The 13257-nt window shown below is 36.5% G+C and overlaps 1 protein-coding gene across 4 annotated transcripts in view; it reads right to left on the bottom strand.

The window, feature by feature from the left end:
• GatA (glutamyl-tRNA(Gln) amidotransferase subunit A, mitochondrial) overlaps positions 1-13257 on the bottom strand; it is a 136625-nt gene that overhangs the window by 26458 nt on the left and 96910 nt on the right. For all 4 annotated transcript variants that reach the window (XM_089096739.1, XM_089096738.1, XM_089096737.1 and 1 more), the window contains exons 4-6: positions 6066-6254; positions 3337-3512; positions 79-167 (exon numbers count right to left, since the gene is read on the bottom strand). In XM_089096739.1, coding sequence (XP_088952865.1) covers positions 79-167; positions 3337-3512; positions 6066-6254 — 454 coding nt within the window. The remainder of the gene's footprint in view (positions 1-78; positions 168-3336; positions 3513-6065; positions 6255-13257) is intronic.

The raw sequence follows: 13257 nt of genomic DNA, 5'->3' as shown, positions 1-13257 counted from the left end.
AAAACAGTGGTCCTAGACAGAAAAATATTAGTAACGCAATACAAAATTTATTTTCTTCTCCATGATTCTATGGCTTACCTTTACAGATGGTTGGTCCGGCAACTTAACTTCCTTCTTGTAGTCTTTAACCGTAGTCGAGTCTCGGATGTCTGGGCCAGCTATAATATCTGCAAAAACGTAATTTACATGAAAAATATAAGTAATGTCAGGATGCACTGTTAGTTCCAAATTATATCTCTAACCAAAATCGTTGCACACTTTTTATGATTAATATTTACCGGGAAATAACTATTTGGGTCAATCCAAATGCGTTTTTAGTTTTTTACATTCTAGTTACAAAGAAAAAATTAATCATTGTTATTTCTGTGTTTATACCTGGGTCCTGATAAGGACCCCAATTTGCTCCGGTAGCCCAATTTAACACCACCCGACAAAAAAAAATGTCTTCAAATAGACGAGTATTCCCTTCGGTTCTGTTTTGGAATAAAATTGAGCATGTCGTTTCCAAGGCCGACAAACCTGAGTTTAAATATGTCCATGTACTGGTAAAAACGACGGGCGATATTTCGTTTCAGACAGGTATTCAAAGGAGTCTCTAATTCCATAATCATTTTGTGGATGACAAACTTCACTATTAAGCAGATAAACCCATCAGAATTAACATAAAGATGTTGCTTTGTCATTTTTCCTTGACAAAATTTACCGTCTTCAGCCAAAGCTTTTTTTATAACAATAGCTAGTAAAAAACTGAATTCTATGCTAACATGCAAACTGGGAAATCTATGTGTAAACCGTTTCTTATTGTTTATCTTGTCGTAGCACAGTGGATTGATGCTCTACTTGGCAATAAATCAAACTTAATGGCTATCAATTTTGCGTAACTTAAACCTGGACTGAAAATTGGTCAACCTATATAAGCCCATTTTTCAAATCACCTCTGTAGGTAATACCAAGATACTAGAATTTCGATCCAGGATTAAATCTTTTCCCCTCAATTTTAGCTAATAAAGAACGTGGAAGGGTTGAAGCTTAAGGTGACGTAGACGGTTCAAAAATCAGAAATTTGGTTTTGGCTGGATTGACACTATGGCTGATATTTGTGTGACTCCTGTATAGAAGCTCAATATACAACATTTTCAAGAAGTTCTTCATTATAGTGCTTCGCAAAATACAGAAAAAAAAATGATACCGTTTCAATGTCTTTCGGGGCGGAGTACAAAGGAATTGCTACGACGAAATCCTAGGAATCTATTTCCCACTTCGGCAAGGTTGAGAGACAGGCTTACTACTTTCCTTGTAAAAACTAAAACGTCGACATTAACATGTTGACGCCCTATACACCATCTCTGGCTCTGAAGGATCGTTACCCTTTATTTGTTCTTTTATTATTGGCTATTGAACGATGTGATCTTTCCATGATTTATGGTGTGCGCACCACCAGCCATAATATAGGCTGTTCAAAACCAAATCTAAGCAGTTTTGGTTCAAAACCAAGCAGTTTTGGTTGAAAACCAAAACTGCTTTGCGATTTTTTTTCCAAATTTGGTATCGAAGCACTTGATATTAAGGCACATTCATTAAAACATTCTCGAAAAGTAGGGATTAATACAAAAAAGGGACAAGAAACTTCCCAGTAATCTAATGCAATATATATTACATTAACAAATTATATTAATTAGATCCCAAGTTATGCAACTAGACCATCTTAAAAAGGGGTTTCACAGTTAAATTTTTGTAGGAAGAAGGGCACGTGGATCGTGCTAAGATATTGGTTTATGTGTTTGGAGGTACCACAGTAGAGCCATGGGTAGTAGGGTCTGGGACCCGAGCTACTTCTTGTCTTTAAGAGTTTTTGAGGTCACTAAATACACGGGGCTAAAACTAAGAAATGAGCATCCCAAAACGAATCAAATCATGTGCCCGACACGTTCCGAAAATTGCTCCCTGTTTTCCCCGTAGTTGATTACAGAAACAAATTTGAGCTTGCTGAGTACAAATCTGAGGCTAAAATACGGATATTGTTGTCCAAATCCATTGTGCGTAAATATTTCACAACAGAATCTCATTTCTATCAATTATCATGCTTAAGGATGTTCGGAGAAAACTATTACAAATTGAGGGTTTAAGATTACTATATGAGCATCCTAAAACAAAACAAAACATGTAACTTAAATTCTTCAAAGTTGGCTTTCATTTTCCATTAAAGTTTGTATCAAAGGATTTTTTAGCTTGTTTTTACCAAAAAAAGTTCGGTGTTGCCAAGTCCGTCCAACCCTTTAAATTTTACAGAAAAAAAGTATAGTTTTGACAGTATATCCTTTTTTGCTATATATTTAAAAAAAACAGCAAAATCCTTCTAAAACTTCCTGAAAAACATGTTTTTGAATATCAGCATCTTGACACGCAAGCAATTTAGTATTAATTGGCGAGTAGTACTTATAAAGCGTGTACAAATAACCTTGATTTTAATAAAAAAGCGAGATAGAGATTGAAATTTAAACAAACAAAATCAGCTTATGTAGGACATTAAGCTTAAAACGAATGAAAATTACTATGAAAACTATAGTCAAACTTAAAACAGATAGAAATTAGTAGAGAAGTAAGGTGTTGCCTTCTCCTTCAAACCTTCCAAAAGGCTAGTGCCATTTACCGTGTCGTGAAAGGAAAACGGTACAGTATCCTTCTCATTTATTGTAAAATAAACTGAAAAAATATGAAATATTGCTTGAATTTGTTGGAAAAGAATTCTTGTTATCAAATGTCCCGTAGTCAGTTTTACTTTCCTAGTTGAATACAGCATTTATTTTTTATCAGCATTTTCTTCCTTTTCAGTCCACTCCTTTCAAATATATAATAGCTCTGATGCCTTAAAAAAAAAAAACTTTTAGAAACATATTCTTATAGTCCCGGCATACACAGAAGGGGTTGTCGGACCCCAACTTGGTCGGAAATTCTTGTGATTAGGACACATACCAAAAGAATCTATTCAAACTCAGCCAAACTTGATTACGGATAACCAGTATTAACATAGTTTTGCCTTTCAGAGATTCAGAAATAAGCTGACCTCTGTAAAAGGAGGGGTATGCCTAATCCGAACCCTAATCATAAGAGTATTTAGCAGAAGGATGTGTCGTATCTCAACCTCGCTAGAAGTAATAGTTGATATCCTAGTTGATATTCCAATTAAAATTTTATGGACGTTTTATGTTTCTTTTAATTTTTCGCTGACAAATGCTTTGACAAAGCTAATTAACAGCGATTCAAATAAACATGAGATGTCAAAATGAAAGTTTATTAAATTAACTATAAAACTATAAAAAAATTATTTTTACTCACTGAGCATGGTAACAGTAGCATCAATATTTCTTGTGAGAATGCTTGGTGCATCCATAGAATTCACCAGGGGGATTAAACCATGTCTAGACAATAGCCCATAAGTCGGCTTTAAGCCAACAACTCCACAGTATGCCGCCGGATTTCTAGCAGACCCACCAGTATCCGAGCCAAGGGCACTAAAATAAAAATGAAACGAATGAATTAAATCAGCCTATTTAAACAAATAAAATTCATTGAAGTCTGCAATAGCTCGTCTAGTTTTTTACTTCGAAAGGATTATTGTTCATTATAATTGTTAAAATTATGTCCACTTTCAATTGTAAAAATTGTCTAAGCTGACAAAGGTGTCTTCTTCTTAATAAAACGAAAATATAATAAAGAAGAGAAAAACGAGGATTATACAAGCCAGAAAAAAATGTAGACTAAAATGCAAATATTTCGGTTAAGACCTCGGCTTGACCGTCCTCAGTGCACGATAATAAAATAAAAATTACTAATTAAAATCCAAGGATCATATAAAAAACAACAACCAAACCTTAAAACAAAACACAACTAAAATTAGACAACCCTTTCCATTTAATGGTGAAAGGGTAATTGAAAAAAAAAAAAAAAATACAGTACTTGATGGAAATTAATTTTTTTTTTATTTATACAGAGCATTTCTAAGAGCTAAACGCTTCCCAGGTAAAACATCATCACAGATTAGGTTAGGTTGCAAAATATAATTTAGTTGATTTAAATAAAAAGGATCGGAAATCATTAGTTCATTATAAATGGGGCTTAAATAAGTTTCTCCAGTGTCTCTATTGAGAGCTACCTTTCGGTGAATGTACTTCTTTTTTTTTTATCTCAGTTCCCTCCCTGTAAACTTCCATGAGACCTTTAACGGAGGCAATAAAAGAGGTGTTGTCGAATAAAACAAAATTGTGTGGATTGTCTTTCTTCTTATCTGACTTTCTCGCTCACGAATTTGTTTCTTTGCTAGATGGACTATCAGCAAATTTTAAGGCAAACTGAAACAACTAGGTGAAGAATTATGGCAAAAAAAATCATACAGGGTTTGTCCGGAAAGTAATAGGGCTGAGTCGATTTAAAAACATTTGTTGAGCCGGTCATTACAATTCTTTAAAAACTTTCAAAATAGACTCCTTCTGCGTCAATGTAGCGCTGCCAGGGTGATTTCCAAGCATTGAAGGCGTCACGGTGTGCATTTTCCGGAACAGCCTTGAGAGCCACGGTGCATGCTGCTTGGATCCCCTCTGTTGCCTCAAAACGCTTGCTTTTCATCATACTTGTCAGGCGAGGAAAAAAGAAAAAAAGTCGGGGGGGGGGGGCACATCTTGACTGTAGGGCGGCTGTGGAAGCGTTGGGATGCCGGCCTTGGTCAGGTAGCTGTTCACGAGAAAGGCGATGTGAGCTGAGCGTTGTCGTGGTGCAAGTTCCAGTCGACTGCGATGTCTTGTCGGACCTGATTGACCCACTTTTTGAGTCTTTTGAGCACTTCCACACAAAATTTGGCGTTTAGGATTTGTCCAGGAGGAACAAATTCATGAAGGACGATGCCTTTGATGTCAAAAAGACAATGATCATCGTTTTCACTTTGTATTTCCTCATTCTTGCCTTTTTTGGGCGAAGAGATGCCGACGTGTGCAACTCGGGTGATTGCCTCTTTGTCTCGGGGTCATACTCAAAGATCCAGGACTCGTCACCTGTGATTACTTAATTCAAAAATTGGGGTCACTTTCACACATATTCGAATAATCTTGGTACGCTTCCACTCGCCGCAATTTCTGGTCGTCAGTGAGCACTTTTGGGACCATCTTCGTCCACGTCTTGCGCATGTTCAAATGCACCGTCACAATGTCATGAACCACTAATTTTGGTAAATTTGACTTTTGGGAAGTTAAACAAATATTTAATAGACGGTCTGAGCTCAAAACTTTGCGCACACGAGTTACATTGTCGGTGTTTGTCGAAATCGAAGGTCTTCCAGCACTGTCTTCATCGGCGACCTCTTCCCGGCCCTCGAAAAAGGCCTGGTGCCACCGAGACACACCACTTCTTGTTAAAGCAACATAATGGTAAGCCTGCTTGATCATATCAAACGTCTCTGTCGCAAATTTACCGAGTTTTACACAGAATTTAATCGCGTACCTCTGCTCTAACGAACGCTGCATTTTCGACTTGCACCACTCACAGAAACACAGTCACGCAAAAAATGTCTGTCCTGACTCTCCAGGTGCTCGGAGACAACTGACCAGTCACTCGTTCGGTAGCTAGGAACGCCCTCTACCGAGCCCAGTCAGCACAAGCACGCTCAGAAGTACAGTCACGGTGCAAGAAAATCAGTCATATTACTTTCCAGACAAACCTTCGAAGAAGAAAAAAGTTTTCACGAATGCATGTCGATAATTTTTTTAAATTCCCCTCCCTCCTCTTAAAACTAAAGCCAAAACATGAATACATAAAGGAAAGTAAAGTATGAGAACCAAAAATGAATAAAACCGAAGTCATATTACAACAGACTCAAACAACTCAAACATGAAAAAAAAGATTCATAACCAGCCTTCATAAAGAATCTTTTCTTAATAAAGAAACGTTTGAATGTGGTACAAAATTCGTAGGACAATACCAATCAAGTACGCTATAATTTTGAATGCAACGAAAGACAAAAAAAAGAAAGAAAAAAAAAATCAAAGAATATACGACCGAAAAAGCTACTAACTTACCCAAAGCAAGTCCCACTAGCAACAGCAACTGCACTTCCACCAGAACTACCTCCAGCTATAAACCAATCGTTTTCAAAACCGTCTACAATATGATGAGTATAATCTTTATGTTTACCTCGAAGGTGGTACTTTAAACCTGATCTCCATATGTTTTTTGTTGGTCCAAAAACACTATCAATGGTTCCAGACCTGAAAAGGAGAATATTTGAATCGTTAAAATACAAAATGATCAGATAAAAGTTAAAAAATAAGGTAAAAAAGAAGATAAAGGATTAAAGAACAAAAACAAGATAACAGGATAAAACTAAAAGAAGAAAAACGTTTAAAAAGCCAGGACTTTTTAAAAAGCCAGATAAAACTATATGTGTCTTGATCAGTCTTGGAAAGTAAAAACAAAATCAAATTGAATGTTTGATATATAATGATATTAATTGTTGAAAGATTATCAATTCAAGATTTTGTTTCATTATAATTTTATTCTCATTTTCAATGCTGTAATAACTGGAAAAATAAAAGATTTGTTATATAATTCGTTTTCAGCGAAGCACCAATGGCACAGTAGGCTTTGGACTTTTACAGTTAGGGAAGGGGGCAGTATCCAAATTCTTGTTTGTAGTGAAGCTATATTTGTCTTGAATAGTCTTGGAAAGAACTATTAAAATTGAAGTAAATATTTGATATATAATGATTAGTTGCTGAAAGCTCATCAGTTAAAAAATTTAATTTTACTGCATTTTTTATTCCAATTTTCAATGTTGTAGTAAGTACAAAAGAAAATACTTGTCATATAATTCGTTTCAGTAAAGCGCCAATGACGCAGTAGGTTTTAGACTTATACAATGAGAGAAGGAGGCAAAACTAAAACTCTTGTTTGTTGTGATTTTTTTTCGTTTCAAGCTTGATTTGCATATTCAAATTAAGTTTTACTCGTTTTAAAATTTATTTATTCATTTATATTAGTACATATTATATGTTTGTTGGCTATGATTGTTTATTTATTTTCTGTTCGTTTTAAGCTTGAGTTGCATACTCAATTTAAGCTTTACTCGTTATAAGAGATATTTATTCAATCTATTGTATTTTTTCCCTATAATTATTTATATAATTTCTGTTCGTTTTGGGTTTCATTTTTTCTTTATCAGTAATTTCTGGTCGTTTTGAGTTTGATTTATTGCAGGTTTCTATTTCTTCTGATCCTAAGTTTAATTATTTTAGCTCAGTGTTGCCGATTGGAAGTTGCCAATAGAAGATTTTACTACGCAAATCTTATAATACGATATTCGTAGGCAATTACGCTGAGATTGAGTTGGAGAAAGAAAAGTAAGCAGAAGAGGGGTGGAGAGTTGTTAGCAAGAGCCGTGGTACCCGCTGGGCTTGCCCCTTAAATTGCGGGGACAAGGTAGACGTCCTCCAGCACTTCACTTACTTCTCTCCTCACCTTTTTGATACCTGTATATTTATTTCATAACGAAATTGGACCGTCTCCGGCTTGTGTTTACCTGCTACCCGTTAAAAGATATTTGATAGCGTTTTACCTTACGAACTACGGATAAACTATGAGTGAGAAATTTGTTTATTCGCCGCTGCTGAACTTTCTTTTCCGTTCGCTGAATAATGGCAATAAGCTATCGCAAATAATTGACTCCGCAGTTAAGTTCTATGACAAGGAAAGGATAAATGAAGCCCGAGTTTTGCTGCATGAAATCACTTGCACTACCGAGCGGTTGTCTATGAAAGTTAAAGATGAAGATAACGTTAAAGAACTATGTCGTACAATGGTCTCGGCGGTGAAAGATCAGATATGCAAGCTTTCAAAGTTTGTAATAGTGGACCCACAAGAAGGTCCTACAACTTCAGACGAAATCAGTGCAGTTGTAATTACCCGTGTCAATGAGATGTGCAGAAAGTTAAACAGGTTTATAGAATCGCAAGGCCAACAAAAATTTAGTCAACTACTTACCCAGACTTCAAAAACCTCCGTCCCCCCTCCCCAACCGTTATCCTACGCTGCAGTAGTAATAAAAAACTTTCCTCGTGAATTGAAAACTCCCAAATCCCGCAAGGAGTTTATTACCCAATTGTGCAAAAATTACTGTGATGAAATTGTTGAACTGAAGCGTTTTAAAACTGAAACTAAGCTACTTGTTAAGAACAAAAACGCCGCCACTCGCATCGCCAAAAACATAGCAAAGGCAGGTTCGAAGTTAGAAGCCCGTGCATATGCCCCATCATACAACGGTATTGTTAAGCAAGTACCTCAGAATGTTACAGAGGAGGAATTGAAGGCCCTCTTCGTGGGCCTAATTGAGGTCAAACGTTGTGGTACTGCAAAGGCATTTGAACTCTATTTCGAAACCGCAGCTGACCTCAAACTTGCCGTCGAAAGCCCGCCAATGGTTGGAATTGAGCGACTAAATATGAAAAACCTAATTTTTTTTGCCTCTCAAGTGTTACAAGTGCCATAAAAATGGGCATAAAGCCGCTTCGTGTAGAAATGAAGCTGTCTGTGGCCGATGCGCGAGTCCTGAACACGTTTCATCAAAGAACAACCCATGTACAAAGCCGATGCGTTGTGTAGCCTGTGATTCGTCGTCTCACACCTGCTATCACGTAAGATGCCCTGAAAACCAAAAAGTGATTGCAGAGAAGCCTAACCGTGGAAAGTAGCGTCATTTCCTGGAATATACATGGCGGTTCTCTTAATAAGTACCCTGTAATTGTAAAATTCTTGGGGAATCACGACGTGTTGTGCTTGCAAGAACATTTCCTTATTGAATGCAGTAAGGAGCTCCTTGAATTTCCTCATTCCCACGTGTTATTTCTTTCGCCAGCCAAACGTCTTCTCAGCCATGGCAGACCCTCTGGTGGCATTGCTATTCTAGTTCGCAAAGCACATCCCAGTGTCCTCGTGGAGACCTCAGCCAATCATATCGCTATTCAAATTGCGAATCTGACCGTTATTAACACTTACCTTCCGACAGATTACAAGTCCGAAAAATCAGAAAAAAGCTTTGCTCTTGCGGCCAAACGTCTTGCAAAATGTGTTACCCGAAATGCTATACCCGAAAAGCTCCTGATTGGTGATTTTAATTGTGACTTACGTGACTTGACCTCAACTCGATCAAATCTTATCCTGCAGCTTACCAGTGATCTAGAAGTTCTAATGAAAAATCGTGACGCAACTTATCTTCATCATACGGGGGCCACTACCAACATCGATGGCGTCTTAGCATCAAGACACCTGTCTCAAAGCTAAGTAAAAGTCCTGTCTTCAACATACATTTCGGAACATTTTCTGACAACTGCCAACGTAGGAAATTCTGCTGCTGGCCCGGCAGTCAAGATTACAGTCTGGTTTGTCAAAGACGAGTAGCCCGGCACGGATCGGTTTGTTATACAATTCTTCGTAAGATCAAGATCCCTTTCCTTCTTTTACAGAAATTTGAAGTTATGCCTCGTGACGATGCTCGTAAGCTTATTGATATTCAGTGTGCTTTTCTTTGTCATGCTGTCAGATTTGACGTATAATACGCTGTGCTAACACTTACAATCCAGCATGTAACACGAAATCATGACCGGTCCCGGAATCCTAAACTGAAATCTGCGTGTCAGAAATCTAAGTTTTGGTCTTAAAGCCGACGTGATTGTGACTTACCATCGACAGGCTGGGTTAGCTGTGTCAGGAAAAAAGCAAGCCATGTATTTGCCAGAGCTCTAAACAAGCACAGGTGCGATTGCATAACCAATTTTTCTGAAAGCGTGAACCAAAATCCCAGTGCCCTGTGGAAACATGCCCTGCAACCCAAACGTTATGCTACGCCGGATTCTGTTCCTCGGGAAGATTTCTGGGAAGACCATTACAGCCGAGAGTTTACGCCTCCCCCCTCCAATCTTAGTGTAGAACATGCTGAAAAGCTTAACAACAAATTACAGTTCCATGCAAATAGTGATTTTATTGTGAGACAAAGCATGGTTTTCTCTGCAATAATTGAGTTGAAAAATAAATTCAGTAAGGGTACTGAAGATATCTGCGGAGCCGCTCTTGAATTTAGTAGTGATCTTCTGATTGACCACCTGAGTTTACTATACCAAATGATATTCTCCTCTGGAATAGTGCCAAAATCTTTTTGCGAAGGTAAACTGATCCCCGTGTTAAAGCGAGGTAAACCTCCCCACCTTTGCAGTTCGTATAAACCCGTAACTGTATCGAATGTTTTTTGAAAGTTATTTGAGTTGCTAACATGCAAAGAAATTCGGTAAAAATATTACGTTCCTTCAGGGTAGTTTGGCTTTTAGAAGGGATTTGGGTGTGGCTACGTCCTATCAGCTTTATGTGCTATACTTAGGGATTCCGATACAGCTAGTGAATTTTTAGCTATTGGTAGTCACAATGTATAGTGTGCATTTGATTCACTCGTCCACGAATATATTTTGTATTCGGCATATAAGAAGGGGATCAACTCATCGGTGATAAAAGCGTATCGTGACTTAAATGATGATCTCGTGTTACGTATTCATATTTCTGGCCTGTGATATTATGCTGTTTCACTAGTTTATAAAAGAGTGAGGCAAGGATCTATTGTTTCCCTTGATTTTTTCAACAATACAATAATAGAGCCACAATCGCAAATTGAATGTTCATGCATAGTTCGCGGTTTGAATCTAAGCCTAGTTTGCTATGCTGGTGACGTGTTTATGCCATGTCGGACCCGTGCGTGCCTCGAGGAGAATTTAAAATGTTAAACGATGAATACCGGAAAATTAATCTTGGTTTTAACGCAACTAAGTCTGAGATTGTTCTTTTTAATTGGAATGATTTGACTGATGTATCTGTTAGACTTGGTGATATTACCGTTAAGCCAGTGACTTCGTTAACTTATTTGGGCCTTCCTGTCGGAACATCCGTGCGAGCTACCCGCTCGCTCATAGTTAGTCATCTGAAAAAGCGAATTTCGGCGTCATATGGCAACATTGTGGCAAATAAACTCCGTTTTAATCGCATGATTTTAGCTAGGTTGTATAACGCAACTGCTCTGCCACATATTCTATATATTGCACCTTTCTGGAGAATGCTCCAGAAATCTGACATTAAGCAAATTTGGTCTTACTACTTTCGTTATCCAAAGTATCTGTTGAGATTACCTTTGTGGACGCGTACCTCATATATTAGCTTTCATTATAAAGTTAAAGAACCATGTCAGGCCGGTAGAAAACAGATTGACAATTTTAACGCAAGGCTATCGCACGAGTGGTCGTCCCTCCTGCGGCAGTAGTGTCGATGTAGTGCTTTTAAGTACTTGTTCTGTATTTTTTTTTTTTATTATGTTGTTCTCCGTCTTTTTGCTTTTTTGTAGTGACGGGTTAAAAAATAAATAAATAAATATAAATAAATATGGCCTTCACTTTTCTTAAAAAAACTTGTTTTTCAGAAAGTTTTTTTTGTTAAATTAATTTCTGTCCGTTTTTCATTACCAAAGTTTCAAGTTTTTCAAATTCCCTATTTGAAAAAAAGTTTTTATTCAAAAATAAATTTAACAGTCTGCAAGAAATAACAAAATTAAACTAAATATTTGATTTGTAATGATATTAATTGCTGAAAGCTCACCAGCTAAAATTTTTTTTTCTCTCAGGGACAGATTTAAAGCTTTGACACTTCTAGGCCAAAGCAATTTTGCCGCTCCGTTTTTGTAACATTTTCGGGGAAATCCCCAAAACCTTGGGAATAATGAAAGCCGCAGGGCCTAGTGAGTAGTAACCTATCATGAAGTTTCACACAAACACAAGATTTGGGAGACAAGTGGACTCCAGCCAGAACATCGAAAAATAGCATGTGACGGTAAATCTACTCATGTTACTAACGGGAGTCCAAATAAGGAGTCACTAAGAATAATCGATTCTATAGTGATAAATGCATTGTGACAGAAATTCTATTTTTAATATATTTTATTTTAAATTCGAGCGTATAATATAGTAAAGAACTGAGAGTGTTGTAACACTTATAATTCTATAGTGTAGTGAGCGATATATATTATGAACAAGCAAAATGAAGTTAGCCAATTCTTCGATTTAAGTTACTTTTTTATAATTAAATAGTTTGTATATAATTAGTTTATACATTTCTGCTTTCAAATAGTCTGATAGATCTTGCATTTCAAAAGTGTAAGAGCCATATTTCTACACAAAAACTTATGAAGAAACAAAGAAATAAAGTACTGAGAAACACGATAGATTAATCGAGTATAAAAATCTAAGGATAATTAATAATTAACTGTATTTCAATCTTCTTTCTTATAAGCTAATATCCTCTATCATTTCAATAACATACTGACTTTGTTTCAACTTTGACATTAGTCTCTTATTCTCCAAAACTGTCTTTTGCATAATTTAATACCAGCCAAATGAAAACACTTTCCTCTATTCTCTTTTAATAAACTAGTAACCCGGCTTAACCTTGTCCAAATGCCAATGACGCATGAATATAGGAGAAGATATTTAGCTCTTGTTTCCGCATTCTGGATTATTAACAGATTCCAGGCCAATTAGTTTTGAATTAAATGCTTTACATTGACGTGTTATAGAATATGTATTAAAATGATGGTGGAGATTTTTTAAAATGATAAACATATATAATAAGCATCCATTTTATTTATAGTATAATGTATGATCCTCCACCAAAAAGTGTAAGCAACAGGGGTTATGCTTTATTTTGGTGATATTCTCAAATCAGTACCGTATTTTTGGCTATGCATGGATCCGTTGATATAGGATGGGATTATTAGAGAGAGAGGGGAGTCATTGTGTGACATCACAAAACCTGTTTGAACAGGATATTCTTAATTTGTTGTTCTCGTCTAGACAGAATCTAAATTTCTAAGGCACTGCATTCAAAAGTAAATCCACACTGTCAGTTTCCTTTGTTTCAATTAATATACCAATAAATTGAGTAAATGCGTTTGAGTCACATCGTAAAAGTTGCATACAATTGTCAAATTATGGAGAATAATTTCTCATTATATTGTCAAGTATTCTTAGAGAAAATATTTTTCTTTTGGAGAGATAACTCTAGAAAATCATCATCTAGAATCAAACATATTTCCATAATCCCCAGATTCAGCATAATTTTCTCTTTCTCAAATTCATCCATTTTTCAATCCTAATACTCTCACAGCTGACTTTAGGCTAACCAGGATTC

This window comes from Artemia sp. Qi Xiang Cuo, chromosome 11 (genome assembly GCF_049724085.1).
Source record: "Artemia sp. Qi Xiang Cuo chromosome 11, ASM4972408v1, whole genome shotgun sequence".
Classification (NCBI taxonomy): domain Eukaryota; kingdom Metazoa; phylum Arthropoda; class Branchiopoda; order Anostraca; family Artemiidae; genus Artemia; species Artemia sp. Qi Xiang Cuo.
The sequence above is the reverse complement of the archived record's forward strand: the minus strand, read 5'-3'. Positions and strand labels throughout refer to the sequence as shown.